This window comes from Tachyglossus aculeatus, chromosome 4 (genome assembly GCF_015852505.1).
Source record: "Tachyglossus aculeatus isolate mTacAcu1 chromosome 4, mTacAcu1.pri, whole genome shotgun sequence".
Classification (NCBI taxonomy): domain Eukaryota; kingdom Metazoa; phylum Chordata; class Mammalia; order Monotremata; family Tachyglossidae; genus Tachyglossus; species Tachyglossus aculeatus.
Genome location: NC_052069.1, coordinates 49,775,271 through 49,802,861, shown reverse-complemented (window position 1 = coordinate 49,802,861; position 27,591 = coordinate 49,775,271). Strand labels below are relative to the sequence as shown.

The 27,591-nt window shown below is 44.4% G+C and overlaps 1 protein-coding gene and 1 long non-coding RNA gene across 2 annotated transcripts in view; one reads left to right on the top strand and one right to left on the bottom strand.

Annotated features, from left to right (window-relative positions):
* The window catches only part of CNN3 (calponin 3), a 42,039-nt gene extending 21,182 nt beyond the window's left edge, over positions 1-20,857 (top strand). The window contains exons 3-8 of the mRNA XM_038745002.1: positions 13,342-13,463; positions 16,330-16,396; positions 17,165-17,302; positions 17,603-17,719; positions 18,918-19,064; positions 19,760-20,857. Coding sequence (XP_038600930.1) covers positions 13,342-13,463; positions 16,330-16,396; positions 17,165-17,302; positions 17,603-17,719; positions 18,918-19,064; positions 19,760-20,101 — 933 coding nt within the window. The 3' untranslated portion in view covers positions 20,102-20,857. The remainder of the gene's footprint in view (positions 1-13,341; positions 13,464-16,329; positions 16,397-17,164; positions 17,303-17,602; positions 17,720-18,917; positions 19,065-19,759) is intronic.
* LOC119926701 lies at positions 18,376-24,255 on the bottom strand. The gene is made up of 4 exons (XR_005450360.1): positions 24,217-24,255; positions 22,463-22,554; positions 19,358-19,414; positions 18,376-18,548 (listed from the first exon to the last, which is right to left on the bottom strand). It is a non-coding gene; the product is annotated as an uncharacterized LOC119926701 (long non-coding RNA).
* Between the last annotated feature and the right edge of the window lie 3,336 nt (positions 24,256-27,591).

Below are 27,591 nucleotides of genomic sequence, written 5' to 3'. Positions count from 1 at the left end.
CAGTCATATTTATTGAGCACTTACTGTGTGCAGGGCACTGTACTAAGCACTTGGGAGAGTACAAACTACAGTATAACAGATCCATTCTCCCCATCTAGACTGTAAGCTTGTTATGGGTAGAGACAGTTGTTGTACTCTTCCAAGCACTTAGTACAGTGCTCTCTACATGGTAAGCACTCAATAAATATGCTTCTTGATTCCCTGTCCACAATGAGGATGCAGTCTAGAGGAAATGGAGTAAACTAATACACATGGGTTTAGGGTAGCTCATGGGATGAAATTAGCAGGGAGGTGGAAATCAATCAGGGAATGCCTCTTGGAGGAGTTTTTAGGAGAGCTTTGAAAACGAGGAGGGATGTGGTTTGGAGAATTGGGGTGTAGTGGGAAAGAAGAGCGGAATAGGAAAAAGGAGAGCGGTGGAGAGTCTTAAAGCCAAGGGTCGTGTTTTTGATTTGGGGGTTCATCTATCTCAGTGAAAAGCTGTGGAGCAAAGAGCCACCTGTCCTTGTTGTTGACTTTCTGGGGAATGCAGGACCACGGTCTCTGTTGGCAGTGGTGTTTATTTACAACTCACTTTTATACACAGTCATCCCTCAGCCATGCTGTCTTTGGCCTGGGCTAGATCCTCGACTTCCACAACTAGGCTCCAGACCTCCAGTTTCTCCTAGTAGCAACAGCAGCGGAAGAGAGCAGGCCTTGGAAACAACCAGTGATATTTATTGAGCTCTTACTGCATGCAGAACACTGTACTGAGCTTGGGAGAGTGCAGTACAACAGAGGTGGTAGAAGCATCCCCTGCCCTTAAGGCGCTTACAGTCTAGAGGAGACAGACATTAATATAAATAAATTATAGATAAGTACATAAAGGCCGAAGGTGGGGCGAATATCAAGGGCTTAAAGGACTTAAGCACGCTGGTGATGTCAAGGGGAGAGGGAATAGAGGGAAAGAGGGCTTAAGTGGGGAAGGCCTCTTGGAAGAGATGTGACCTTCAATAAGGCTTTGAAGGTTAGATGTTACCAACTTGTACTTCCCAAGCGCTTAGTACAGTGCTCTGCACACAGTAAGCGCTCAATAAATGCGATTGATTGATTGATTGAGTGGAGGAGGAGGTCCAGGCCAGAGGGAGAACGTGGGAAACGGGTTGCTGATGAGTTAGACAGGATTAAGACCCAATGAGCAAGCCAGCACTAGAGGAGCAGAATGTGTGGGCTGGGTTGTAGTGAGAGATCAGCCAGGTCAGATAAGGGTGGGATGAGCCGATTGAGTGCTTTAAATGCAGCGGTATGGAGTTTTGGGGTTTTTTGGATGCGGAGGTAGATGGGTGAGAGAGAGAGAGAGAGGGAGTGAGAGCATGCACGCACGTGTAAGCACACATTTGTGCCTGGTCTTTCCTAACCTCGTTCTGCTCAGTGAATGCCCGTTGGACCTGGCGGGCTAGCTGCGGGCTCTCCGAGCCTGCAGGGCTCTTTTGGGATTTTTTCCCCCCCCTTACTTTCTCCCAGCAGATGAGCTGGCCTCTTAATGCAGGAAAGTAGTTGTTACCAATTGAGCATTAATCTTTTTCTTATGGGGTTTAAGGGTCAGGTCCCGTGCTAAGCACTGGGGTAGATTTCTAGACTGTGAGCCCGTTGTTGGGTAGGGACCGTCTCTATATGTTGTCGACTTGTACTTCCCAAGCGCTTAGTCCAGTGCTCTGCACACAGTAAGTGCTCAATAAAAATGATTGAATGAATGAATACAAGCTAATCAGGTTGGACACAGTCCCTGTCCCATGTGGAGTTTCCAGTCTTAATTCCCATTTTACAAATGAGGTAACTGAGGCCCAGAAAAGTGAAGTGACTTGCCCCAGGTCATACAGACGACAAGTAGCGGTACTGGGATTAGAATCCAGGGCCTTCTGACATCCACCCGGGCTCTAGCCACAAGACCACACTGCTACTTAATTATTCCAAAAAAGTTGCTTCAAAGATGAAAACAATGTAAGGGCAACTAAAGTCTGTGATGAATCACAATGCTTTTTTTCCCTTATTGTCTCATTCCCTGCTTTGTATTTTAAGTGGAACTTGAAAGACTGAAGCTAAAGAAATGTCATTTTAATACTTACACCTATCTATACAGCATGTGCCTGCCTCCTTTTAAGGAAAAAATCCTGATTGCTAGCTAGTCCCTATGGAACTAAACAGGAAAGACATCCAAAATAATAATGGGCTTGAGGCCAGGACACGGACGGCACTCTGAATCGGATTTTTTCTAGGTGAGATCATATGAAAAATCTTTTCTGTCATTCTGTTCTTTTAGTTTAGGTCCTTACGCAAGTACTGTAGTTCATTCTAAACCCTGGACACCGTTGGTGTCAGAATGAATCTCTCCTAGAGGAAAAATGGTTTTTGAGCAAATTAAGCACTTGGCGGTAAACACAAACGTGGCCTTGATAAGGCCTGTCATTTTAGTAGATAGGACATGGGCCTGGGAATTGGAGGACCTGGGTTCTAATCCCAGCTGTCACTTCTCTGCTTTGTGATCTTGGGCAAGCCACTTAATTTCTCTGTGCCTGTTACCTCATCTGTAAAACGGGGATTAAAACCATAAGCTCCATGTGGGACATGGACTGTGTCCAACCTTGTAGCTACCCTAGTGTTTAATACAGTGCCTGGCACACAGTGAGTGTTTAAGGAATTCCATTTAAAAATATGAAATTGTCCGAGGTTAGGAACAGTGAGTTAAAAATCCTCCCTCGAGCTGTCTTGGGTTGGAACCAACTGCTGATCCTTCTTCCAAATGATGAGTTGGATGTTCCAGTTTAGCTTGATTTTTATGCCAGGATAATTGAGTGAGATTATTCACCTAATTCCTTGGGTGACTGGGCCCAAAAGGTGGTTTTTAGCTCCCTGGGATTCTCCTTCAGTGTGCTGTCACTGTCCATCCTTTCTTGACATCTCAGAATATTGGAAAATACATTTTGTATAACCAAGGCATCTACTCCCATGGTTTTTTTTTTTTTTAATGACCATGACAGCATAATTTATCTTCTTTCCCGATGCCTCGTAACCATAGAGAACTCTATCCTTCTCTCCTCCCCCATCCTCTATCCGCTGGCCTTTGTCACTGTGATTTTTTTCAGGAAACTGAGGGTGGACAGGCTGTGGAGCTGGAGGTTGCTGTCTCCTTTCCTGTATTCGTTTATTTATTCAATCATATTAAGCACTTACCATGTGCAAAGCACTGTACAAAGGGCTTGGGCGAGTACAATATAACAACAGACTAGACTGTAAGCCCGTTGTGGGCAGGGATCATGGCTACCAACTCTGTTGTATTGTACTCTTACAAGCTTAGTACAGTGCTCGCCACATATTAAGTGCTTACTATATATGATTGTTTTTTTCCGATTCTCTTTCTCCTTCTCCACATGCTTCTGGCTGAGCCACAATGTCGAGGGAAGATGAATTGGGTGCAGCTCAGCTGGGCAAGAAATGGTTCAGAATTAGTTCTAAGTGCTTTGAGGACAGGATCTTTTCATTTCACTCAAAAGCAAGGAGGATGCTATAAGTGTGAAATGGGATTTTCAATCTCTGGGCAACCCAATTAGGAACTACTTACTGCTTAAGACATTTGACAGTCTTCTCTCCTACCTCACCCGGCCCCATCATCATCATCAATCGTATTTATTGAGCGCTTACTATGTGCAGAGCACTGTACTAAGCGCTTGGGAAGTACAAATTGGCAACATATAGAGACAGTCCGTACCCAACAGTGGGCTCACAGTGATTTCTGAAATGGAGAGCCATGTGGCCTTTTAAACCAGATAGCTTCCATAGCCATTAAAATTGGACTGGCTAGATAGAACCCTACCCAAAATTTGCTTCAAGGCAGGGGGACAACACTTTGGAGCATACAAGTGAAGGACTACTTTACTGCAGCTGTTTTCTCTTTTAGAAGGAGGGAATGGGAATAAGAATGAGTCCCTTTCCAGGACTGTTCCGAAGCATTTGTCTTAGACCAGTGGTGCCCAAAAAGATCTTCCTGAGAAGGTGGGGTCTATATGGAGGTCAGAGGAGCAGCCATCCCCCTGCTCCATGCTCGCTATCTAGTTTCTAGAAGGGGTTAGATTCACTCCTCACCAAGGTTTGCTGTTGTAAACCGTTCTCTGGGCAAGTCTCCCATGGCTGTGGTTCAAGAATCATGGCCAAGTCTGGTGGATTCAACTCCTTGCCTCCCCGAGGGGCTAGGTCCTCCCGTTTCCTGCGATAGTGTACTTTCATCTAACACCTGATATGACCCAGTGTGGCTTCCCACCATAACCTGGTCGCCAGGTTCCACCACCCAGGATTTGATTTTCTTTTCTTGATGGTTTAGGCCACGCTTTGCCCTCTTTCCTGCCTAAAGGTCTTGTGGGACCACCACGACAACATCGTTGTCTTACTGCCTTGCCATGAGACCATACTGCCTCCCACCCTTCTACTACTCTAGGTTTTTCCACAATGTTTTGAAATAGTAATAGTATTAAGATTTATTTATTCGGTGCTTACTGTGGGCAGATCCTGGGACTCTAAGTATTGGGAAAGAAAACAGAGGTGGGGATTAGACGGGGTTCCCGGCCCTCAAGGGGCTCACAGTCCTCTAGACTGTAAACTCATTGTGGGCAGGGAATTTGTTTACTGTTGTCATCCTCTCCCAAGCGCTTAGTAAAGTACTCAGCACACAGTAAGCGCTCAATAAATATGATTGACTGACTAAAAATATAATAATAATGGTATTAAGTGCTTACTATGTGCCAAGCACTGTTCTAAGCTCAGGGGTAGATACAGTAATAATAACGCTGGCATTTAAGCGCTTACTATGTGTAAAGCACTGTTCTAAGCGCTGGGGAGGTTACAAGGTGATCAGGTTGTCCCACGGGGGGCTCACAGTCTTAATCCCCATTTTACAGATGAGGGAACTGAGGCACAGAGAAGTGAAGTGACGTGCCCGAAGTCACACAGCTGACAAGTGGTGGAGTCGGGATTATTTTGTTAGTATGTTTGGTTTTGTTCTCTGTCTCCCCCTTTTAGACTGTGAGCCCACTGTTGGGTAGGGACTGTCTCTGTATGTTGCCAACTTGTACTTCCCAAGCGCTTAGTACAGTGCTCTGCACACAGCAAGCGCTCAATAAATACGATTGATGATTAGATCCCATGCTCTCTGACTCCCAAGCCTGTGCTTTTTCCAGTAAGCCATGCTGCTTCCCAATATGAGGGAAATATGGTAAAAAAAAAAAATTTGAAGGGGCAGAGACTATCCACAGAGACAAAAAGAGATGAAACCATAGAACAGTACAACATCCCGATAGGTAAAGTCCAGCTAGCTGAAATAAAAGGAGATCCCTAAGGGAATGTGGCTAGGAGGAGCCGAAGTGGCTCAGCACCAAGGAAAATCCTTATTTTCCACAGTGTGCCGAGGCATTGTGGAGGCTGGGCTTTTCTCTGTCCTGCCAGGTGGTGAGGGGCAGGGGTGGATTGGAGGTCTCTGATGTGGAGGAGAGACCCCACCGACAACGTGGATCCCCCCGAGAAAGCGGCCTGGCCGTCTGCTTTCGGGGGGAGGGAGGACAGCAAACCTCTCAGGCCGACAACCTGTTGGCGAAAACTTTTCCATTTCAAATGAAGGGAAAGACACTCTACTCCGGTTTCCTATCTCTTCTGAAGGCTTTTTGAAGCCAGAAGTTGTTCGGAATCAATAGTTTAAAGTGTACTTTGAGCTTTGAAAGTAGCTGAAACAATACGGCGGGAAAAGAATATGCACATTAACCATTCACAAAGAGTCTTTTGGTAAGGGATGATGTCAGTTTGAGAATAAACTGGAGAAAGGTTGCGTGAAATTTCTTAAGGAGTCTACCTGGTGTTCTGTCATTTGTGATTTCCTGGGAAGCAGCATGGTCTAGTGGCTAGAGCCCCGGCCCGGGACTCAGAACGGCCTGGGTTCCAATACTGGCTCCGCGACTTGTCTGCTGTGTGACCTTGGGTCAGTCACTTCACTTCTTTAGGCCTCAGTTCCCTCATGTGGAAAATGGGCATGAAGACTGTGAGCCCCATGTGAGACATGGACTGTGTCTAATCTGACGACCTTGTATCTACTCTTGTGCTTAGTACAGTGCCTGGCACCTAGTAAGCAATTAACAAATACTATGTAAAAGAAAAAAAAAACTATTCAAACTTAGAATTTCTAGAATATCTGACATTTTCTGTATCCCCAATCACTTCTTTTAAAATGACCGTATTTGTCCACCTAATGTCCCCCGAAAGAGAAGGCAAGTGATGTGCCCAAGGTCATAGCAGTTTAGTGACAACGCCTGCTTCTGTTTGCACTGGATTTTACGATGAACCTTTGCCATTTTTTTCCAGTAAATTTCCCCCTCAATCATCCGACTCATTTCTGTGATAGGATGGGCCCCTTCTCTTGTAAGACTTTCCAGCCTTAGCTTGTGGGGACACACGAGTAGTTAATGTCTGCCCTTGGACCCCACAGGAATATCTTTGCCTGCTGCATTCAACTGTTTTTCTGCACTAAGTCAAAATAAATATCTGCCCCAACATTACTTGAGGGAAAGAAATACTGGTTATAGCACTCAGATTTTTAAGGTTAAGGCACCTGGTTGTTTTCACAAAGCCTTCCCAGCATGGCATTCTGCACAGTTTTTGTCCAAAAGAGCTCCTAATCCAAGATGGGAAGGAGCATGGCCTAATGGCAAGAGCACGGGCTTGAGAGTCAGAGGTCATGGGTTCTAATCCCGGCCCCGCCACATGTCTGCTGTGTGACCTTGGGCAAGTCACTTCACTTCTCTGTGCCTGTTACCTCATCTGGAAAATGGGGATTGAGGCTGTGAGCCCCACGTGGGACAACCTGATTACATTGTATTTACCCCAGCGCTTAGAACAGTGCCTGGTACATAGTAAGCATTTAAGAAATACCATTATTATTATTATTATTATTGTTATGTGCATACAAAAGGATGAAAGAGGCAGACTGCATTTGGCTGTAAGGCTTAAATAGGCACTATCCTCTTTTTGCAGAGCAGCAGAAATGATCGATTGTCAGAGTGGTTTTTTAATCATTCATCTAAGTGCTGCTTTGTAGCGGATCTTATGAGAGCAGTAGCAGTGGTATTTATGGAAGGCCTAGCAAGTACCAAGCATTGTATTAAGCACTTAAATTCTGTTACAAAACCTCATTGCTAACAAATGGCATATTTTGGAAGCTGTCCAGTTCTCAGCTTCTTGTTCGGAGAGCTGTAAGTTTAAATGTAAAGTAGGGACCCTCTCTATATGTTGCCAACATGTACTTCCCAAGCACTTAGTACAGTGCTCTGCACACAGTAAGCGCTCAATAAATACGATTGAATGAATGAATGTAAAAAAAAGTGTCATGTGGAAATTGCAATGTCCTATTGATGAAGGCTTCAGGGAAGAGAAGCTAAACAAAAGCAGCCACAATTGCAGCTTGGTGGCTTCTTGGTTTGAGGTAAAAGAATATACCTACAATTTTTTCTTTTTGAAGTCTTCAGTAAAGCTTGAATTTAAGCATGAGAGCTGATGGCCTACTCTGATTTTCACCCAGAACTACGGTTCTGAGCCATGCAGATCAAGTGGGTCCTTGCAGATTGTTTTAAGTCCTATAGAGGAAATTCATTTCTTCTATCTGTAGTTTATTTTAATAATGTCTCTTTTCCCCCTGTAAACCCCTGGTCGGCAGGGATTACATTGACCAACTCTGTTATATTGTACTTTCCCAAGCACTCAGTAAAGCGTTTGGCACACAGCAGGCACTCAACTACCATTGATCTCCTCCCAGAACTTCAAATGTTATTGCTACATGGATGATTCCCAAATGAACTTCTCCAGCCCAGGCCTCGCTCATTCCGTCCAGTCTCACATTTCCACTACCCTAACTTCGATATCCTGCCAACACTTCAAATTTACCGTGTTCCAGTCTCACATTTCCACTATCCTAACTTCGATATCCTGCCAACACTTCAAATTTACCATGTTCGAAACAAAATTCCTCGCCTTCCCCACCGAAAGCCCGTCCTCCCCTCGATTTTCTCATCAAGATGGACAGCACCCCCATCCCCACCCCGTTTCACAAGCCCACGGTCTCAGCGTTCTCCTTGGCCGATCTCTCATTCAACCCACATATTTACTCTCATCAACTTCAGTCGGTCATCTTCGTAGCACCTCTAGAATCCGCCCCTTCCTTTCCACCCAAAGGCTACTACACTCATCCAAGCTCCAAGCTCTTATATCCCACTTACTGCATCAGCCTTCTCACTGACCTCCATGCCACCTATCTCTCCTCTCTCCAGTCCATACCTCACTCTGCTGCCTGGATCGGTTTTCTTACAAGGAAAAAAAAAAGTTCGGTCCATGCCTATCTACTCTTCAAAAACCTCCAATGGCTGCCCATCCATCTCCACCTTAAAAAAAAAAACTCCTCACCATCAGCTTCCCCTCTAGACTGTAAACTCATTGTGGGCAGAAAATGTCATTGTTTATCGTTGTATTTTCCCAAGTGCCCAGTACATTGCTCTGCACACAGTAAGTGCTCAATAAATACAATTGAATGAATGGATGAATGACAGGCACTCAATTGACTTCCCGCTGCAGCATGGCATAAGGGAAAGAATAAGAGCCTGAGAGTCAGAGGACCTGGGTTCTAATCCCTCCTCCTCCACTGCTGTGACCTTGGGCAAGTCACTTAACTTCTCTGTGCCTTAGTTTCCTCATCTCTCTGATTGGAATTCAGTACCTGTTCTTCCTCCCCTTTGACTGTGAGCCCCATATGGACCTCATAATCTGACCTGATTATATTGTAGGTAACCCCATACATAGTAAACACTTCACAAATACCACAGTTATTTTTATTACTCAATTTAATAAATTTTTCTACTACACCCCAGTCTGCAAATTTTGCTCCTCTAAAGCCAGCCAGCCTACTCACTGTATTTGGATCTCACCCATCTAACCGCTGACCCCTTGTTCACATCCTGCCTCTGGCCTGGAACTCCCACCCCCTTCATTTCTGACAGAGACCATCACCCTCCTCACCTTCAAAGCCATCCTAAAATCACTTTCCAAGAGGTTAATTAGGCTCCCATTCTATTTGCCCTCCCTTCGCCATCACTTATGCATGTGGTTCCATACCCCTTAAGCGCTTATTTGCCCCATGACACTTACATATCCAGGTACTCTCCCATTTCCCCTATTTGTACTTTATTTTAATGTACGTCTCCTCCCTCTAGACTATAAGATCCTTGTGGGCAGGGAACATGTCTATCAACATAACTATCAACTATAGCTATGATTCTGTTTGTTCTGACAATTTTGACACCTCTCTACATGTTTTGTTTTGTTGTCTGTCTCCCCCGTCTAGACTGTGAGCCTGTTGTTGCGTAGGTACCGTCTCTATACGTTGCCGACTTGTACTTCCCAAGCGCAGTAAGCGCTCAATAAATACAATTGAATGAATGAATCAATCAACAATTCTCTCCCAAGTGCTTAGTATAGTGTTTTACGCACAGCAAGTACTCAGTAAATACCATCAATTGATGGTTCTAGGTGCTAATCACATCCACCAAGCTAGCTCTCTTCCTCCCTTCAAAGCCCTACTGAGAGCTCATCTCCTCCAAGAGGCCTCCCCAGACTGAGCCCCCTTTTCCCTCTCCTCCTCCGCATCTCCCCCGCCCTACCTCCTCCTCCTCCCCACAGCACCTGTATATATGTATGTACAGATCTATTACTCTATTTTACTTGTACATATGTACTATTCTATTTATTTTGTTAATGATGTGCATTCAGCTTTAATTCTATTTATTCTGACGACTGGCCACCCGTCCACATGTTCTGTTTTGTTGTCTGTCTCCCCCTTCTAGACTGTGAACCTGTTGTTGGGTAGGGAGCGTCTGTGTATGTCTCCAACTTGGACTTCCCAAGCGCTTAGTACAGTGCTCTGCACACAGTAAGCGCCCAATAAATATGATTGAATGAATGAATGAATGAATGGACACCTATTTGTTCCATCCAAGGCAACCTGCGGATTGCTTGGAGCTTCCAGGTCCAGTCACGCTTCAAACCTGACAAAAACGTTTCTGCGAAAGAACACTTTGTAGCTCCGGTCTATCTATTCATCTTCATCATCAGCAGTCTTATTTATTTTGGTCACCGGCTTGTCTGCCCCCGGCTGGATACTTACACGGTGGCACTGGATAAGTGCCCGGATACCCGGCTTCCTGCTGCCAAATTCCCCATCTGGAAGTGGTGCCATGGAGGGCTTGGCTCTGGAACAAGAGGTCGGGGCGTGGGGGTTGGTCTCTCCCACAAAAGATTCCGTGGAATGTCATTATGTGAAGCTCCGTAACCCAGGAAGGTATACAAGTCTTATTCTCCCCCTTCTAGACTGTGAGCCCGCTGTTGGGTAGGGACCGTCTCCATATGTTGCCAACTTGTACTTCCCAAGCGCTTAGTACAGTGCTCTGCACACAGTAAGCGCTCAATAAATACGATTGAATGAATGAATACAATGTAATGTGTCTGCCATTCTAAGCTCGTGGTGGGCAGGGAAACGTGTCTGTTATATTGTACGCTCCCAGGCGTTTAGTGTAGTATTCAGCACACAGTAAGCGCTCCACAAGTACCATTGACTGACCGATTTCTGGGGCTCTTAATTTTCCCGGGTGCCGTCATCCTCCTGTTAGGTGAAGCCATTTGATCCAGCGTCATCAGTCGACCGGCCCAATCATTAAGTGCTATCTGAGTGCTTTCCGTTTGCAAAGCACTCTTCTAAGCGTTTGGGAGGGTACATTGCCACAGAGTTGGTAGACACTTTTCCTGCCCACAAGAATCTTATAGTCTAGAGGGGGAGGCAGCTATGAAAGTAGATTACGGCTATGTATATAAGGGCTTGTGAGCCCACTGTTGGGTAGGGACTGTCTCTATATGGTGCCAACTTGTACTTCCCAAGCGCTTAGTACAGTGCTCTGCACACAGTAAGCGCTCAATAAATACGATTGATTGATTGAAGGTGAGGTGAATCTCAGTGCTTAAAGGGTATCGATCCAAGTGATGGGTATGGCTTCTGGCCTGGAGCCAGTGCATTTCAGGAGGAAAACCTCTCTTTAGATCAACTTGATAGCATTGATTTCTCCCACCTCCCCCACCATGCAGAAACCATTTTGAGAATCACTACCCCGTGCTGCCGACTTGTACTTCCCAAGCGCTTAGTACGGTGCTCTGCACATAGGAAGCGTTCAATAAATATGATTGAATGAATGATGCACACAGTGAGCGTTCAATAAATACGATCGAAAGGATGAATGAAGAGTATTAAAAAGAACCTTTTGGGTCTTTTAGCTGCTGATGTCCTCTTAAAGCGTGAGCCACTGACTTGCGTGCTTCTGAAACAGTTCCATCCCCAGTTGCAGTGTTTCTTATAATCTCAGTAATTCCTAATGCTTTGGAACAGTGAGTCATTCTTCGGCGCATGTTTTCATTAAGCGATTTGGATTGAACACTGCCGAAAAATTAGGGAACATTTTTCCCACAAAGCAAGTCAGTCCTGGGTCTGACGGGATCCGTGTTGGGGCAGGATTGCGTGTCTGTGAGGCATTAGTCAAGGTACAAGTACTCGAATACCATTTTCAAACAACTACCATGCTAATTGCAGGGCTGACTATACTGTTTCCTCATTTTAGGCGGAGTAATAGAACTGTAAATTTTGAACAGTTTGGTCTAATCTGAGCAAACAGGCTTGATGTCAAAACATAGCTGGCAGAGTCTTATCAACGACTGAACAGTAACAGTGTGCCACTTGCTTTCTAATGAAAATTTGGTAGTGCTTGGGGGTAAAGCCTGTGTTCCATTAAGGGCTGGAAAACTAGGTTTTCATTTAGAATGCTGGAAGCAAAAAGAGTATTTTACACATTGTGCAATGTCTGCAGAAGGGAGGGCTTCCCAAAGAATATTTTTTGACTGTACTTCAAAATTTAAAAAAAAAAAGCCAGTTTTCAGCTGAGAGCTCAGCTAAAAATATAATAATGGCATTTATTAAGCGCTTACTATGTGCAAAGCACTGTTCTAAGCACTGGGAGGCTACAAGGTGATCAGGTTGTCCCACGGGGGGCTCACAATCTTAATCCCCATTTTACAGATGAGGGAACGGAGGCACAGAGAAGTGAAGTGACTTGCCCCACGTCACACAGCTGACAAGTGGCGGAGCCGGGATTTGAACCCATGACCTCTGACTCCAAAGCCCGTACACTTTCCACTGAGCCACGCTGCTTCTCAATAACACATTTACTGTTCCTGAATTCTGCTGTCCTGTTTTAGGAAGACAAGCATACCAATTCTGTTTCTGTGTGTCAGGTTTACGTGAACTGAACCCACTGCATCTAACCGCGGAGTGCTGGGGAAAATTCATGCAAAAGGGACCCCTTTTCAGAATAGGCAATTTGGACTCGTTTTGTGTAACATTTCAATCCTAATTTAATTTGTGTTGTTTTGAGTTTGGATTAGCGATCGAGTTCCTCTTCAAGCCCTGCTGGCTCCTCGGTCTCTTTCCTATCTAAATAATTCCTTTTTGGGAGCTGACTCAGATTCCGAAAAATAAAACTTTGATGATTTATAATCAGAAAATGTGTTGCATTAGATGAGCAACCATGTAGTTTGCAGTATTGTCAAGTGGAAAGCACAGGAGGCCTAGGAGGGAGCTTTGGCGGGTCTGTAACCCTGGACAAGTCACTTAACGCTTAGTACAGTGCTCTGCACACAGTAAGCGCTCAATAAATACGATTGAATGAATGAGTATGGACCCCATTATATAGATGAGAAAACTGAGGTCCATACCCATTCATTCAATCGTATTTATTGAGCTTTGGCGGGTCTGTGACCCTGGACAAGTTGGGGGAGAACATTAAGACTGTGAGCCCACTGTTGGGTAGGGACCATCTCTATATGTTGCCAACTTGTACTTCCCAAGTGCTTAGTACAGTGCTCTGCACACAGTAAGCGCTCAATAAATACGATTGATTGAATGAATGAATGAACATTAAGGGATAGTTGAGGGAAAAAAGATCATGAATAATAAGTGCTTAAGTAACAAAGTAAATCAGTCAGTACAAAATTCTCCAGATCACTGTGAATATGTGTTAAGGAGGCTTTGAGAAGCTATGCCCTGGAAGAAAATTAGCATACTAATAAAAATGCAGGGCAAATCCTTCTCCTCATCCTCCCTCTCCTTCTCAAGCATGAAAATCGTGACACTTACGCTGAAGCAAAGAACCTCACCTTAAATCTAGGGCACTGTCTGTGTTGCAGATCGCCTCAAAGTATGATCACCAGGCAGAAGAAGACCTTCGCAACTGGATAGAAGAGGTTACAGGCTTGAGCATTGGGACAAACTTCCAGTTGGGATTAAAAGATGGCATAATCCTCTGCGAGTAAGTATCCTCCCTAAAGTGTCCTTTGTCGTTGGTCTAGACTATTTTCATTTTCCCTCCTTATCAGCTGTCTCTTCTCCCGCCACTTACCCTTGCTCCTGTCCCACTGTCCCACCACCCCCCAGCTCCCATGCTCCGTTCCTCTGGAGTCAGCTGGCATTGTCAGCTTGGCTTAGCGGGAAGAGCACAGACTTGGGAGTCAGAGGTCGTGGGTTCTGACCCCAGCCCTGCCACTTGTCTGCTGGGTGACCTTGGGCAAGTCACTTCGCTTCTCTGGGCCCCAGTTACCTCATCTGCAAAATGGGGATTAAGACTATGAGCCCCACGTGGGACAACCTGATTACCTTGCAGCTCCCCCAGTCCCCTTTCAGACTGTGAGCCCACTGTTGGGTAGGGACCGTCTCTATATGTTGCCAGCTTGTACTTCCCAAGCGCTTAGTACAGTGCTCTGCACACAGTAAGTGCTCAATAAATACGATTGATTGATTGATTACAACAGTGCTTGGCACATAGTGAACGCTTAGCAAATACCATCATCATTATTATTATTATTATACTGATTCATGCCTTTCTCAACACCACCTCTTTTTTTGCCCCTTCTGCGTGGAACTCCTTTCACCGTCACATTGTGCAGACAACTGTTTGCCCAATCTTCAAAGTCCTCCCAAAATCACATTTCTTCCAGGAGGCCTTAAGCGCTTAGTACTGTGCTCTGCACAGAGTAAGCGCTCAATAAATAAGATTGATTGATTCCCTAACTACTTCAGACTTCTAGACTGTAAGTTTCCCCCTCTAGACCGTAAGCTTGTTGTAGGCAGGGAATGTGTCTGTTATAATAATAATAATATTATTATTATTATTGTGGCATTTAAGCGCTTACTATGTGCCAGGCAGTGTACTGAGTGCTGGGGTAGATACAAACAAATCGGGTTGGACACATCCCCTGTCCCACATGGGGCTCACATTCTTAATCCCCATTTTACAGATGAGGTCACTGAGGCCCAGAGAAGTGAAGGGACTTGCCCAAGGCCACACAGCACACAAGTGGCAGAGCTGGGATTAGAACCCATGACCTCACTCCCAGGCCCGTGCCCTGTCCACTATGCCATACTGCTTCCCCATATTGATATATTGTTATATTGTATTATATTGTAATATTGTATTCTCCCAAGTGCTTAATATTCACTCACTCATTGTCGCATTTGAGCACTTACTGTGTGCAGAGCACTGTAATAAACGCTTGAGAGAGTACAATACATTAATAAAAAGACACATTAGTATAGTGCTCGGCGCACAGTAAGCGCTCAATAAATACAATTAACTGACTGAGAGGGATTATGTCTTCCTACTCTGTTCTGTTGATATATTGTACTCGCCCAAGCTCTTCGTACAGTGCTCTGCACACATTAAGTGCTCAATAAATATGATTGCTGTCTTCTCCCTCTGCATCAACATTTCCCTGTCACATAAATACGTGGACGCATGTGCCTGTAATTTATTTTAGGGTCTCTCTCCAATAGATTGTAAACTCCTGGGCAGTGATCATGTCTTTTTGCCCTGTTGCTCTCTCGCAAACGTTTAAACAATGCTCTGCACAGAGTAAGCACTCAGTAAATACTATCGATTATATTTTTAAACTGTAATAGTCACTTGGCATTGACTTTTTTTTTTTTTTTGGTCCCCTTTGGTTGACTGTTGTCTGGCAGTTCCCGACTCCACCCAAAGACCCTGCATATCAGCTGCAGTCCATCAATCTGTTGTACTTATTGAGCACTTACTGTGTGCAGAGCACTGTACTAAGCGCCTGCACAGTATAATAGTAGGTAGACATGTTCCCTGCCCACAGTGAGCTTACAGTCTTTTGTCGGGAAGGGGGGACGGGAACCCCCTTCCTTCCTCTTCCCCTCCCCAACCCCCCCCATGCCTTACCTCCTTCCCCTCCCCACAGCACCTATATATACGTATATATGTTTGTACGGATTTGTTACTCTATTTATTTTACTTGTACATATTTATTCTGTTTCTTTTCTTTTGTTAATATGTTTTGTTTGGTTGTCTGTCTCCCCCTTCTAGACTGTGAGCCCGCTGTTGGGTAGGGACCAGCTATGTTATGTTGCTAACTTGTCCTTCCCAAGCGTTTAATACAGTGCTCTGCACACAGTAAGCGCTCACTAAATACGATTGAATGAATGAATGATTTCAGACATCAATATAAATAAATGTTACACACATGTACATAAGTGCTTTGGGTTTGACTGACCAGCCTCCCCCCTCTGCTTCCTCTTCACGAAAATCTGGACAACCTAAGAGAAGCAGTATGGCCTAGTGGCTACGGAGTCCCTTCTAATCCCCGCTCTACTACCTACCTGCCGTGTGACCTTGGGCCCATCACTTTCACTTCTGTGCCTCGATTTCCTCATCGCTAAAGTGGGAGTTAAATGCCAGTTCTCCCTTCTCCTTAGACGGTGAACCCAATGTGGGACAGAGACCGCGTCCGACCCGATTATCTGGTTTCTGTCCTGGTACTTAGCACAGTGCTTGGTACAGAGTGAGTACTTAATAAACACTGTTATACACCGTGGGATAAACTTTCTAGTGCTTAAAGTACAGTGGGTGTCGACTGCAGATGGTATTCCTGGATTCACCGTAATTGCAGGGTTTTTTTTTTTTTTCTAACCACTGGCCTGGACGCAGCTTGGGTCTTCTGCAGGTCTGTTGAATTCTTTCTTGTATTTATTGATGAGCTTAATTTAAAAATATCTGCCTCACCATTTGCACAGGACTTTGAATTGGATTTTTAGCTAATGTACTTAAAAGTACCATAGAAATGAGTTGTATTTGGGTATTTCCCATGTTCTTTTTTCAGACTTATAAACAAACTTCAGCCTGGTTCAGTGAAGAAAGTGAATGAGTCATCCTTAAATTGGCCTCAGGTAAAAAACAAAAAACAAACAGAAAAACAGTTGTGTGTGTCTCCTGGGACAGCTTTACACTTTTGGGTTTATCTTCTGCATAACCTTAGGGAAATGTTTAAGTTTCATATTACTTGGTTCAATATTTGTGCTGCGGTTTTAAAAGAAATGTAATTAGGGTACAAGTCTCTTAAAATCTGGTTTAGGAGAACTACTTGTTTAGAGTACCATATAGCAATTAATATTCTCAAGGATGATTTCAAGTTACTTGGTTGGATTTATGGTTTTAGAACAGCAAAAAGTACTTTGAATATTTTGGTTTAAATGACCAAATCACTTACTTTCTGGCTTTCTTTAATGTGGACCCAAGACAGTGTTCTGAAGTCTGTCTTTTTTTATGAGAAAGTTTTTTTGGTGTTTCTCCCCCACCCCCTGCTAAAGCTCTCTTCACCTCTCCCCGCCACCCCCTAAATGCTCCTTTGCTCAGACAAAAATAAACTTGTACTTCCCAAGCGCTTAGTACAGTGCTCTGCACACAGTAAGTGCTCAATAAATATGATTGATGATGAAAATCTGCACTAGCAATGGAGGAAAGCTTTGTACAGAACCTGTCTCAGCCTTTTATCCCCGCTCCAACACCATGTTTAGCTAATACTGAGTCAAGAAATCTTATTACATAGCCTTCCCGGAAATCCTCAGCTAGGCTTAATCTATATAGTAAAGCCTCTAGTATTTGACATTTTACTCACCCAGATATTTTAAGCATTAATTTGGCTCTTTCTTTTTTAGTTGGAGAACATTGGAAATTTTATTAAGGCTATTCAGGCCTATGGCATGAAGCCACATGACATTTTTGAAGCAAATGATCTCTTTGAAAATGGAAACATGACCCAAGTTCAGACTTCTCTGGTGGCTTTGGCAGGTTTGGTATGTACATCTCTAACAGCTAAAATCAAATGAAGTACGTTGGGGGGGAAAGTCGGTTGAGGTTGGCTCTCTGAATTTAATAAAGTTGAAGCATTAAGGGAAAAACAGAAACATTCATTTTCCATTCGAGGGAAAATCTTTCTCTTTTAGACTGATGTACAGTGTAACTTCTTTAATCAAGCAAAGCTTATTTAATTAATGTTTTGTATTTGAGGTAATTTGGGCCCAAAGCATAGTGCTTTTGCCAGCCTTTCTACACGCCAAGTGACTTTTAAATGTTTGAATACTCTTTTTGTTTAGGCGAAAACAAAAGGGTTCCACACAACAATTGACATTGGTGTCAAATATGCAGAAAAACAAGCCAGGCGCTTTGATGAAGGAAAACTAAAAGCTGGACAAAGTGTAATTGGCCTGCAGGTAAATTGCATGTGTTCTCAGAAAGCTTGCCAAATGAGCTATTAATTCAAATGGGTAACAGTATTGTTTACATTTCCTTAAGACTTATGTCTTGGTTTGGCAGTTTAGTTACTTTGGTTAGACTGAAATGTATTCGTAAGCAAACTTCTGTAGCATCTGGAACGAAAGTACAGCCGTTCGAATAGTGACCGCTAGCATTATTGTATGAACCGCCTTTTCTGTCAGGCAAGGGATGCTGATATTTGAAAATCCGATCCAAAGAATTGAAGTGGTGAAGCACTGCCTAAAGTGTTGCATTTTTTTTTTTCCCGGAGGAAGGAAACCCAATCAGCCCTCAATTACACCTACCCTTAATTTATGGAATGCCTTAAATTAATTAGCATTGTAACCTAGTGGAAAGAGCGGGGTTTGGAAGTCAGGAGACCTGGGTTCTAATTCCAGCTCTGCCACTTGCCTGCTGGCGGGTCACTACATTGTAAAACTTTATCTGTAACACAGGGATTAAATAACTCTTTTTTCCCCCCTCCTCCTAATTAGACTGTGAGCCCCATGTGGGACAGAGACTGTGTCTCGCCTGGGTGTTTAACCCAGTTCTTAGTACAGAACTTGGCCCATAGTAAGTGCTTAACAGATACCATCATTATGATATGGACTTGTCTCAGACACCCACTGTTGGCTTTAATTAATGAACTTCAATCACCTTAGCCAAGGATTTCCCCAAGGAAAAGTACTTTTGAAGTCCCGACACCGGAAACGAGGTCAGAAGGTTGAATCGGCAACTGGTCCTTTGCTTAAACATCCGATTTGTGGGTTTCTACTGGCTGTAAACCTGCAGTGGATCATAAATGTTATTGTTCTCCGTGGCCATACGGCCAGAGAAAGGCTCAGAATTTGGCTACCTTCAGTTTAAATTACAAAGTAATGCCACAAAACAGGCTATAGTTCTTCCTGTAGGTAGAAATAGAGCTTGCTAATGTTGCTGATAGATCTAAATCTTTCTGGATTCTTTTAGTAACTCCTTATATCCTCTCTCAGATCATTTTGGGCACAAACTGAGTGAATCAGAGAGGGCCTGAAGGCTGGCTGGGGGTTGGAATCGTAATGTAAAAGTAGAAGTGAAATGCAGTACCCACTTTCCTACGCAATCTTGGCTCTTTACAATCGTTGAGGACATTTTGTTTTTGAAAACTTCCTTAAGATGGGAACCAACAAGTGTGCAAGCCAGGCGGGAATGACTGCCTATGGAACTCGGAGGCATCTTTATGATCCCAAAATGCAAACCGACAAGCCTTTTGACCAGACAACAATTAGCCTGCAGATGGGTACCAATAAAGGAGCCAGTCAGGTAAGTAACTCTCTCATTTGGGTAATACTGCAATAAAAAACAGACCTGCAATAATAGCCCTATAACGGCTAGAAGGCCTGACTGCTGCAGTCTGCTATTTGGAATTAAGACTGTTCCCCTCAAAAATTGACTAGACAGACAAACAATGGTCGTGCGCGATATAGGAGTATCTGAAGGGTCCAAAAATGAATTCTAGAATCGGGGCTATCCACAGTCCTTTCCTGGGAACATAAAGCAAGTTTTCCCAAGAAGAGAAAAGGCATGGGTTTTCCAACAGTAATGTCACCCCATACCTGGATGAAGAGTAGATCTTCTGTAGGAACAGTCGAAATGCTGGTGACCTAGCATGTCTGAAAAAAAAAAAACCCAAGCAGCGTGGCTCAGTGGAAAGAGTCAGAGGTCATGGGTTCTAATCCCGCTCCGCCACATGTCTGCTGTGTGACCTTAGGCAAGTCACGTAACTTCTCTGAGCCTCAGTTACCTCGTCTGTAAAAGGGGGATGAAGACTGTGAGCCCCACGTGGGACAACCTGATCACCTTGTACCCCCCCCAGCGCTTAGAACAGAACATAGTAAGCGCTTAACAAATGCCATCACTATTATTAATTACTTTAACAGATATCGTTAATGCGACTTGCCAGCAAATCCGGTTGGCGTTACTTCAGCAGTCCTCTTATTGCCGTGCTCTTTTACTAGGCCGGGATGTCAGCACCAGGTACCAGAAGAGACATCTACGATCAGAAGCTAACATTACAGCCAGTGGATAACTCAACGATTTCACTACAGATGGGCACCAACAAAGTGGCTTCCCAGAAAGGAATGAGCGTGTACGGGCTCGGACGACAAGTGTATGACCCCAAGTATTGCGCTGCCCCGACAGAACCCGTAATTCATAACGGAAGCCAAGGTACGGGAACTAACGGATCGGAAATCAGCGACAGCGATTACCAGGCGGAATATCCGGATGAATATCACGGCGAGTACCAAGACGATTATCCAAGAGATTACCAATATAGCGACCAAGGCATCGATTATTAGAGTCACGCAGCAGTCTCAGTATTAGGTCATTGTGTTGTTCGATGAAAAACCAAGCTAGCCTTGTGTAATTTTTCTTGTCTTCCTAAAACACTATTATGCTGTATCGTACCTAAAAAAAATATTGCCTTACAACATTCCTTTCTCCTTTCTCTGCCTCTTCCCTAAATAGTTGCCTTTTAGTGCTGTAACATATTCTACAGCATAAACAATAATTTGCGTATGAAGTAAAAAGGAATACTGTGAAAGGGGAGTACTCTTGTACAAGAAGTTCTTTTTATTAAAGACCTATGCATTTTTACAATCTTCCTAAACTGGTATTTACGGACCCATATTGAAGCTTTTTTTTTTTACAGTTTAGCATCTGGGTTCTACATGGAAGACGACGGACTTTCATGCTTTTTGTTCAATGTGGCCTTTGCCGACTAAATCGAAAGTGCAGCATTTTAGAGATTTTTAAATATCATTGTTTCTTCAGTATTGTTTGCTAATTTTAAAATAAAGTCATATGATCCATGTGCTTAAACGTGTTTCATTCCATTACCTGAACTGAGTAGAAGTAGTCCTTCTAAAGGGAGCTTGTACGAAACAGAGCCTGCCGCAGTCTTAGGGATGGACGGTGCATTTTACTCTTCCTGTTTGTGCCAATGTATCGATGTAGAGGTGCTTTGTTTTCTTCTTTCAACTGTATTTATTGCTGCATTTCTCAGCATAAACTGATCCCATTGTATTTTTGATAATAAACTTTTTTGAACACTGCATATGAACCCCAGGCTGGCTCTTATTTTTTTTTTAGCTCCCACAACCACCAGAATAGGTGACCTTTAAGTTCTGGCCTTTCGGTTCTGCTACGTTAGGAAATAGTCTCCGCTACTGCTGAATAGACTTTTGTGTAAATTCGGCATAACTCTTTACATTCACTTTGTTAGCAATTTTTAGAGTTCTTTTTCTTTTTTTTTTAAACGGTATTTAAGCATTTACCATGTGCCAAGCACTGGGATAGATCGGGTTGGGCAAATCCCTGTCCCACATGGGGGGGGTCACAGGTGAAGTGAGAAAGTTATGCTGAAAATATGCGTATTATTGGAAGTAAGTTCTGTCACTTCTTCATAGATCACTTGAGTTTTTCCAAAACCTTAGCTATGGTGGGGTGTTGTATGTGGGACTGCCAGTCTAACTCCCTGAAAATATTTTGAGCTGATGGGACTTTTTTTTTTCCTCTTGCTTCCATTGAGTTCTATCTCAATAAAGGGGAAGTATCCCAGAACAGTGGCAATCTTCCTCCTCCTCCTCCTCTCATGGGGACTTAAGGTGAAAGACTTGGATACTAGAGACACCAGCCAGAAATCCAACTCTTCATTGCTCTGAGTCTTTTCCCTCAAAGTCTTGCTGCCTCAGCAGCAGATGAGGTTAAAAGCCCACAACAAACCCATCCTAACAGCAGGCAATTAGCGCTGTGTCTTGATGGAAGGAGTCTTTGGAAAGAAATGCCTCTTAGGGAGAGGGAAAACAAAGCTTTTATCAACTACTTCCTGTAACAACTTAGAACACGGATTCATAAAACTTGCATGGCACTTTCCTCCCAAGGAATCTAAGCTGTGGTTTAGGAAGGGATAAGACCTCTTTCTTCCCAGCTGGAAATCCTAAAACCGTCCACTCCACCTTGCCTGGAAACACGCCCCATTTTATTGAAAGGGATGCCACTCCAAAACTTGGAGCTCCACTCTGGGAATTTGCTGCTTCCTGGAAGCACTACCTCAAGGAATGACACAGGCATCTGACAGGGATAAGGCTTAAGACAGTGGGAGGGGATACCGGGGAGGTGAAAGAGGCCTGTAACTAAAATGAACACAAGCTTATTGTTCTAGCTAAGAGTTTTTGTTCATATTAAAGTCTGTCTCCCCTTAATAATAATAATGATGGTATTTGTTAGCGCTTATTATGTGCAGAGCACTGTACTAAGCGCTGGGGAGGTTACAAGGTGATCAGGTTGTCCCACAGGGGGCTCGCAATTTTAATCCCCATTTTACAGATGAGGTAACAGGCACAGAGAAGTTAAGTGGCTTGCCCAAAGTCACACAGCTGACAATTGGCAGAGCTGGGATTTGAACCCATGACCTCTGACTCCAAAGCCCGTGCTCTTTCCACTGAGCGACGCTGCGTCTCCATAAGCTCTAGACCATAAGCTTGTTATGGGCAGGGAAGTTGTCTGTTTATTCTGCTGATTTCTCCCAAGTGCTTAGTACAGTGTTCTGCATATAGTAAGCACTCAATAAATGATTATGTTAGTCCTACCTTTAAAGTAGTTTTCTTTCTCAAACTTCAACTCTGAACCCAGAAGAAAAAATGGCCTCTGCAGCTTACCTCTCTCTTTCTTGCCTCTCCCCGCTCCAGCTCTGAGAATGGGCGGGTTGCTGCCGAAAGAGGAGGCCGGGCTGGGAAATCGCAGTTGCCACCTGGAAGTCAGTCAATCGTATTTATTATTATTAATAATAATAACGATGGCCTTTGTTAAGTGCTTACTATGTGCCAAGCACTGTTCTAAGCGCTGGGAGGGATACAAGGTGATCAGGTTGTCCCACATGGGGCTCACAGTCTTAATCCCCATTTTACCGATGAGGGAACTGAGGCTCAGAGAAGTTAAGTGACTTGCCCAAGGCCACACAGCAGACATGGCGGAGCCGGAATTAGAACCCATGACCTCTGACTCCCAAGCCTGGGCTCTTTCCACTGAGCCATGCTGCTTCTCTTATTGAGCACTTACTTACTGTGTGCAGGTTGCTGTACTAAGCACTTGGGAGAATATAATACAACAATATAACAGACACGTTCGCTGCCCACAAGAAGCTTGTAGTCTAGAGGGGGGAGACATCAATACAAATAAATAAATGACAGATCCATACATAAGTTTTGTGGGGATGGGAGGGGGGATGAATAAAGGGAGCAAGTCAGGGCGATGCTGAAGGGAGTGGGAGAAGAAGAAAGGAGGGCTTAGGGAAGGCCTCTTGAAGGAGATGTGCCTTCAATAAGGCTTTGAAGTGGGGGAGAGTAATTTTTTCAGATTTTTAGGAGGGAGGGTGTTTCAGGCCAGAGGCAGGATGTCGGTGACAAGACAGATGAGAAAGAGGTACAGCGTGAAGGCTGACAGAGGAGCAAAGCGTGGGAAGAAGAGTCAAAGAGGATACACGAAATGAAAGCACTTTGAAGCAAATTGTCCTTGGCAAATGACTAAATTTGAAGGGGGCACTGTTCCAATTCCTCTACCTTTTGGTTTCCTTCCTCTCCGTCACACCGTCCCGCTCTTTATCCGATCCTTTGTCAACGACAGACCTAAAGCTGCTAGTTCTAGAACATGCTCTTATTCTTCAACAATGGAAACAGTTTGGATTCTCCGGCGTTTAAAACAATGACTACTCTCCAGCTCCGGCCTAAAACTTATTAGCTTGATTCATTCAATCGTATTTATTGAGCGCTTACTGTGTGCAGAGCACTGTACTAAGCGCTTAATCCAGTGAACCCTCCTGCAACACAACGGGGAAGACGGAGCTTAAGCCTTGGCCCCTAAACCCACCCTGGCAACCACTTTCAGCACGGAGCCAATCTGGTATCACCCCATCCCCGCCCCATCACCCAAAACCCAGGGAACGGGTAGCATAGATACTGACTTTCCCTCCCCTCCCCAGGTTTCTGCTTAAAAATTTGACCGGAATCTGGGTAATAGGAGACTATGTTGTAGTGTGACAAATATGTTCTTGAAGAACCTTATGTTTTGGGGAAAACATGTTTGGGGAATAAAGGGAGCAAGTCAGGGCGACGCTGAAGGGAGTGGGAGAAGAGGAAAGGAGGGCTTGGAAGACCTCTTGAAGGAGATGTGCCTTCAATAAGGCTTTGAAGTGGGGGAGAGTAATTTTCTCAGATTTTAGGAGGGAGGGTGTTTCAGGCCAGCGGCAGGATGTCGGTGACGAGACAGATGAGAAGGAGGTACAGCGTGAAGGCTGACAGAGGAGCAAAGCGTGGGAAGAAGAGTCAAAGAGGATACACGAAATGAAAGCACTTTGAAGCAAAGTGTCCATGGCAAATGACTAAATTTGAAGGGGGCACTGTTCCAATTCCTTTACCTTTTGGTTTCCTTCCTCTCCGTCACATCGTCCCGCACTTTATCCGATCCTTTGTCAACAACAGACCTAAAGCTGCTTATTTTAGAATATGCTCTTATTCTTCAACAATGGAAACAGTTTGGATTCTCCGGCATTTAAAACAATGACTACTCTCCAGCTCCGGCCTAAAACTTATTAGCTTGATTCATTCAATCGTATTTATTGAGCGCTTACTGTGTGCAGAGCACTGTACTAAGCGCTTAATCCAGTGAACCCTCCTGCAACACAACGGGGAAGACGGAGCTTAAGCCTTGGGCCCTAAACCCACCCTGGCAACCACTTTCAGCACGGAGCCAATCTGGTATCACCCCATCCCCGCCCCATCACCCAAAACCCAGGGAACGGGTAGCATAGATACTGACTCTCCCTCCCCTCCCCAGGTTTCTGCTTAAAAAACTGACCGGAATCTGGGTAACAGAAGACTATGTTGTAATGTGACCAATATGTTCTTGAAGAACCTTCTGTTTTGGGGAAATCGTGTCACAGTACTATCACCTCTGTGGGATTTAATGGGTTGGGAGGATAATTGGATCAAAGCTACCACCTTCCTATACTCATGGCTACCATTTTGAGAGCATTTTTTACCGCTCATTGTTTTACCGTATTAAAATGGGACGCTACAAAAACACAATTATACGGTAGAGTAAAGCAGAGGCTCGGAAATTTAGCAGCATCGTACCGAGACCAGCACATCCGCACACTCACAGCTGTTCCTCCTAATGCCGCAACGATTTGAACCAACATTTGGAATATGCAATGCCCATAACTTCCCCACTGGGGATGTTGCCAATGTTGCCAATTTGTACTTCCCAAGCGCTTAGTACAGTGCTCTGTACACAGTAAGCGCTCAATAAATACGATTGATGATGATGATGGGGAAAGAATATTTCTTAGGTATAACATTCTCTCCAAATCGTTTTGGGAAAACGTAAGCTAGAAGAGAGCCAAGGGGAATTGGCTGATCCTTTCCTAGCCTACCTCAATGATAACGATAACAACAATAATAATAATGATGGCATTTGTTAAGCGCTTACTATGTGCAGAGCACTGTTCTAAGCGCTGGGGGGATACAAGGTGATAAAGTTGTCCCACATGGGGCTCACAGTCTTAATCCCCATTTTACAGATGAGGTGGCTGAGGCTCAGAGAAGTGAAGTGACTTGCCCAAGGTCACACAGCAGACATGTGGTGGAGTCGGGATTTGAACCCATGACCTCTGACTCCAAAGCCCGGGCTCTTTCCACTGAGCCACGCTGCTTCTCATAAAAATGCTTCTCTTCTAATAATAACCACTGTGGTGTCTGTTAAGCACTTACTATGTGCCGGCCGCTGCAATAATAATAATGACGGTATTTGTTAAGAGCTTACATTGTGCCAAGCACTGTTCTAAGCACTGGGGTAGATATAAGGTAATAAGGGTGTCCCACGTGGGGCTCACGATCTTAATCCCCATTTTGCAGATGAGGTAACTGAGGCCCAGAGAACTTTAGTGACCTGCCCAAAGTCACACAGCTGACAAGTGGCAGAGCCGGGATTAGAACCCATGATCTCTGACTCCCAACCCCGGGAGTGGCTTTCCGCTAAGCCATGCTGCTTCTCTGCACTGTACTAAGTGTCGGTGTACATACAAGGTAATGGGGTTGGACACAGTCCTTATCCCATAATGGGCTCACAGTCTTAATCCCCATTTTACAGCTGCGGTGTCGAGAAGTTAAATGACTTGCCTGAGGTCACAGAGCAGACAAGTGGCGGCGTCGGGATTAGAACCCAGGCCCTGACTTCCAAGCCCATACTCTATCCACTAAGCCAAGACAATGCGGAATGTGAAATCCTAAAATGAAATTTCAGAGAGTTGGCAGTTTTATAGTAACGGAGTGTAACGTACTACGAGCCCCACTGTGGGGTCTGGTGGCTGGCGACCACTAGCCGGTATGACCACTTGAGCGTCACACCTTGGCCTCAATCCTATTCATTCACTCATTCAATTGTATTTACTGAGCGCTTACTGTGTGCAGAGCACTGTACTAAGCACTTGGGAAGTACAAGTCGGCAACATATAGAGACGGTCCCTACCCAAAACGGGCTCACGGTCTAGAAGGGGGAGACAGACAACAAAACAAAACATATGGATAGGTGAAAGCTTCCTCAAGGTTCTACTCTACCTCCCATAGTAATAGTAATAATGGCATTTATTAAGCACTTACTATGTGCAAAGCACTTTTCCAAGTGCTGGGGAAGTTACAAGGTGATCAGGTTGTCCCACGGGGTTAATCCCCATTTTACAGATGAGGTAACTGAGGCCCAGAGACGTTAAGTGACTCGCCCAAAGTCACACAGCTGACAATTGGTGGAGCCGGGATTTGAACCCATGACCTCTGACTCCAAAGCCCGGGCTCTTTCCACTGAGCCACGCTGCTTCTCTTCTCATAGGCACGCTGCTTCTCGTAGGCAAACAAGCGCTTAGTACAGTGCTCTGCACACAGTACGCGCTCAATAAATATGACTGAATGAAGAGAAGCAGCATAACCTAGTAAAAGGAGCACAGCTCAGAGAGTCAGAGGACCTGGGTTCTAATCCTGTATCTCCCGTCTGTTCTGTGACCTCAGGCAAGTTACTTAACTTTTCTGTTCCACAGGTACCTCATCTGTAAAATGGGGATTAAGACTGTGACCCCTTCGTGGGGCATACAACCTGATTAGCTTGTACCTATTCCAGTGCGTAGTACAGTGCTTAGCACATAGTAGGCACTTAACAAATACTATAAAACAAAAACACATCTGATTATAACTTTCACGGTCTCTAAGTTTCTTCCGCGGGTTCCTCCTCTTCCTCCCATCCCCTAACTGTGGGGATCCCTCAAGGTTCAGTTCATTTATTTTACTTGTACATATCTATTCTATTTATTTTATTTTGTTAGTATGTTTGGTTTTGTTCTCTGTCTCCCCCTTTTAGACTGTGAGCCCACTGTTGGGTAGGGACTGTATATGTTGCCAACTTGTACTTTCCAAGCGCTTAGTACAGTGCTCTGCACACAGTAAGCGCTCAATAAATACGATTGATTGATTGATTGATTGGGTCCCCTTCTATTCTCCACACTCATTCCCTTGGAGAACTCATTCGCTCCCACGGCTTCAACTACCATCTCTCTGTGGATGATTACCAAAACTACATCTCCAGCCCTGATCTCTCTCCCTCTCTGCAGACTCCCATTTCCTCCTGTCTTCAAGACATCTCTACATGGAGGTGCTCCTGTCCCCTCAAATTTAACATTTCCAAAATGGAACTTATCTTCCCACTCAAACCCTGTCCTTCCCGTGACTTTCCCATCACTGTAGAC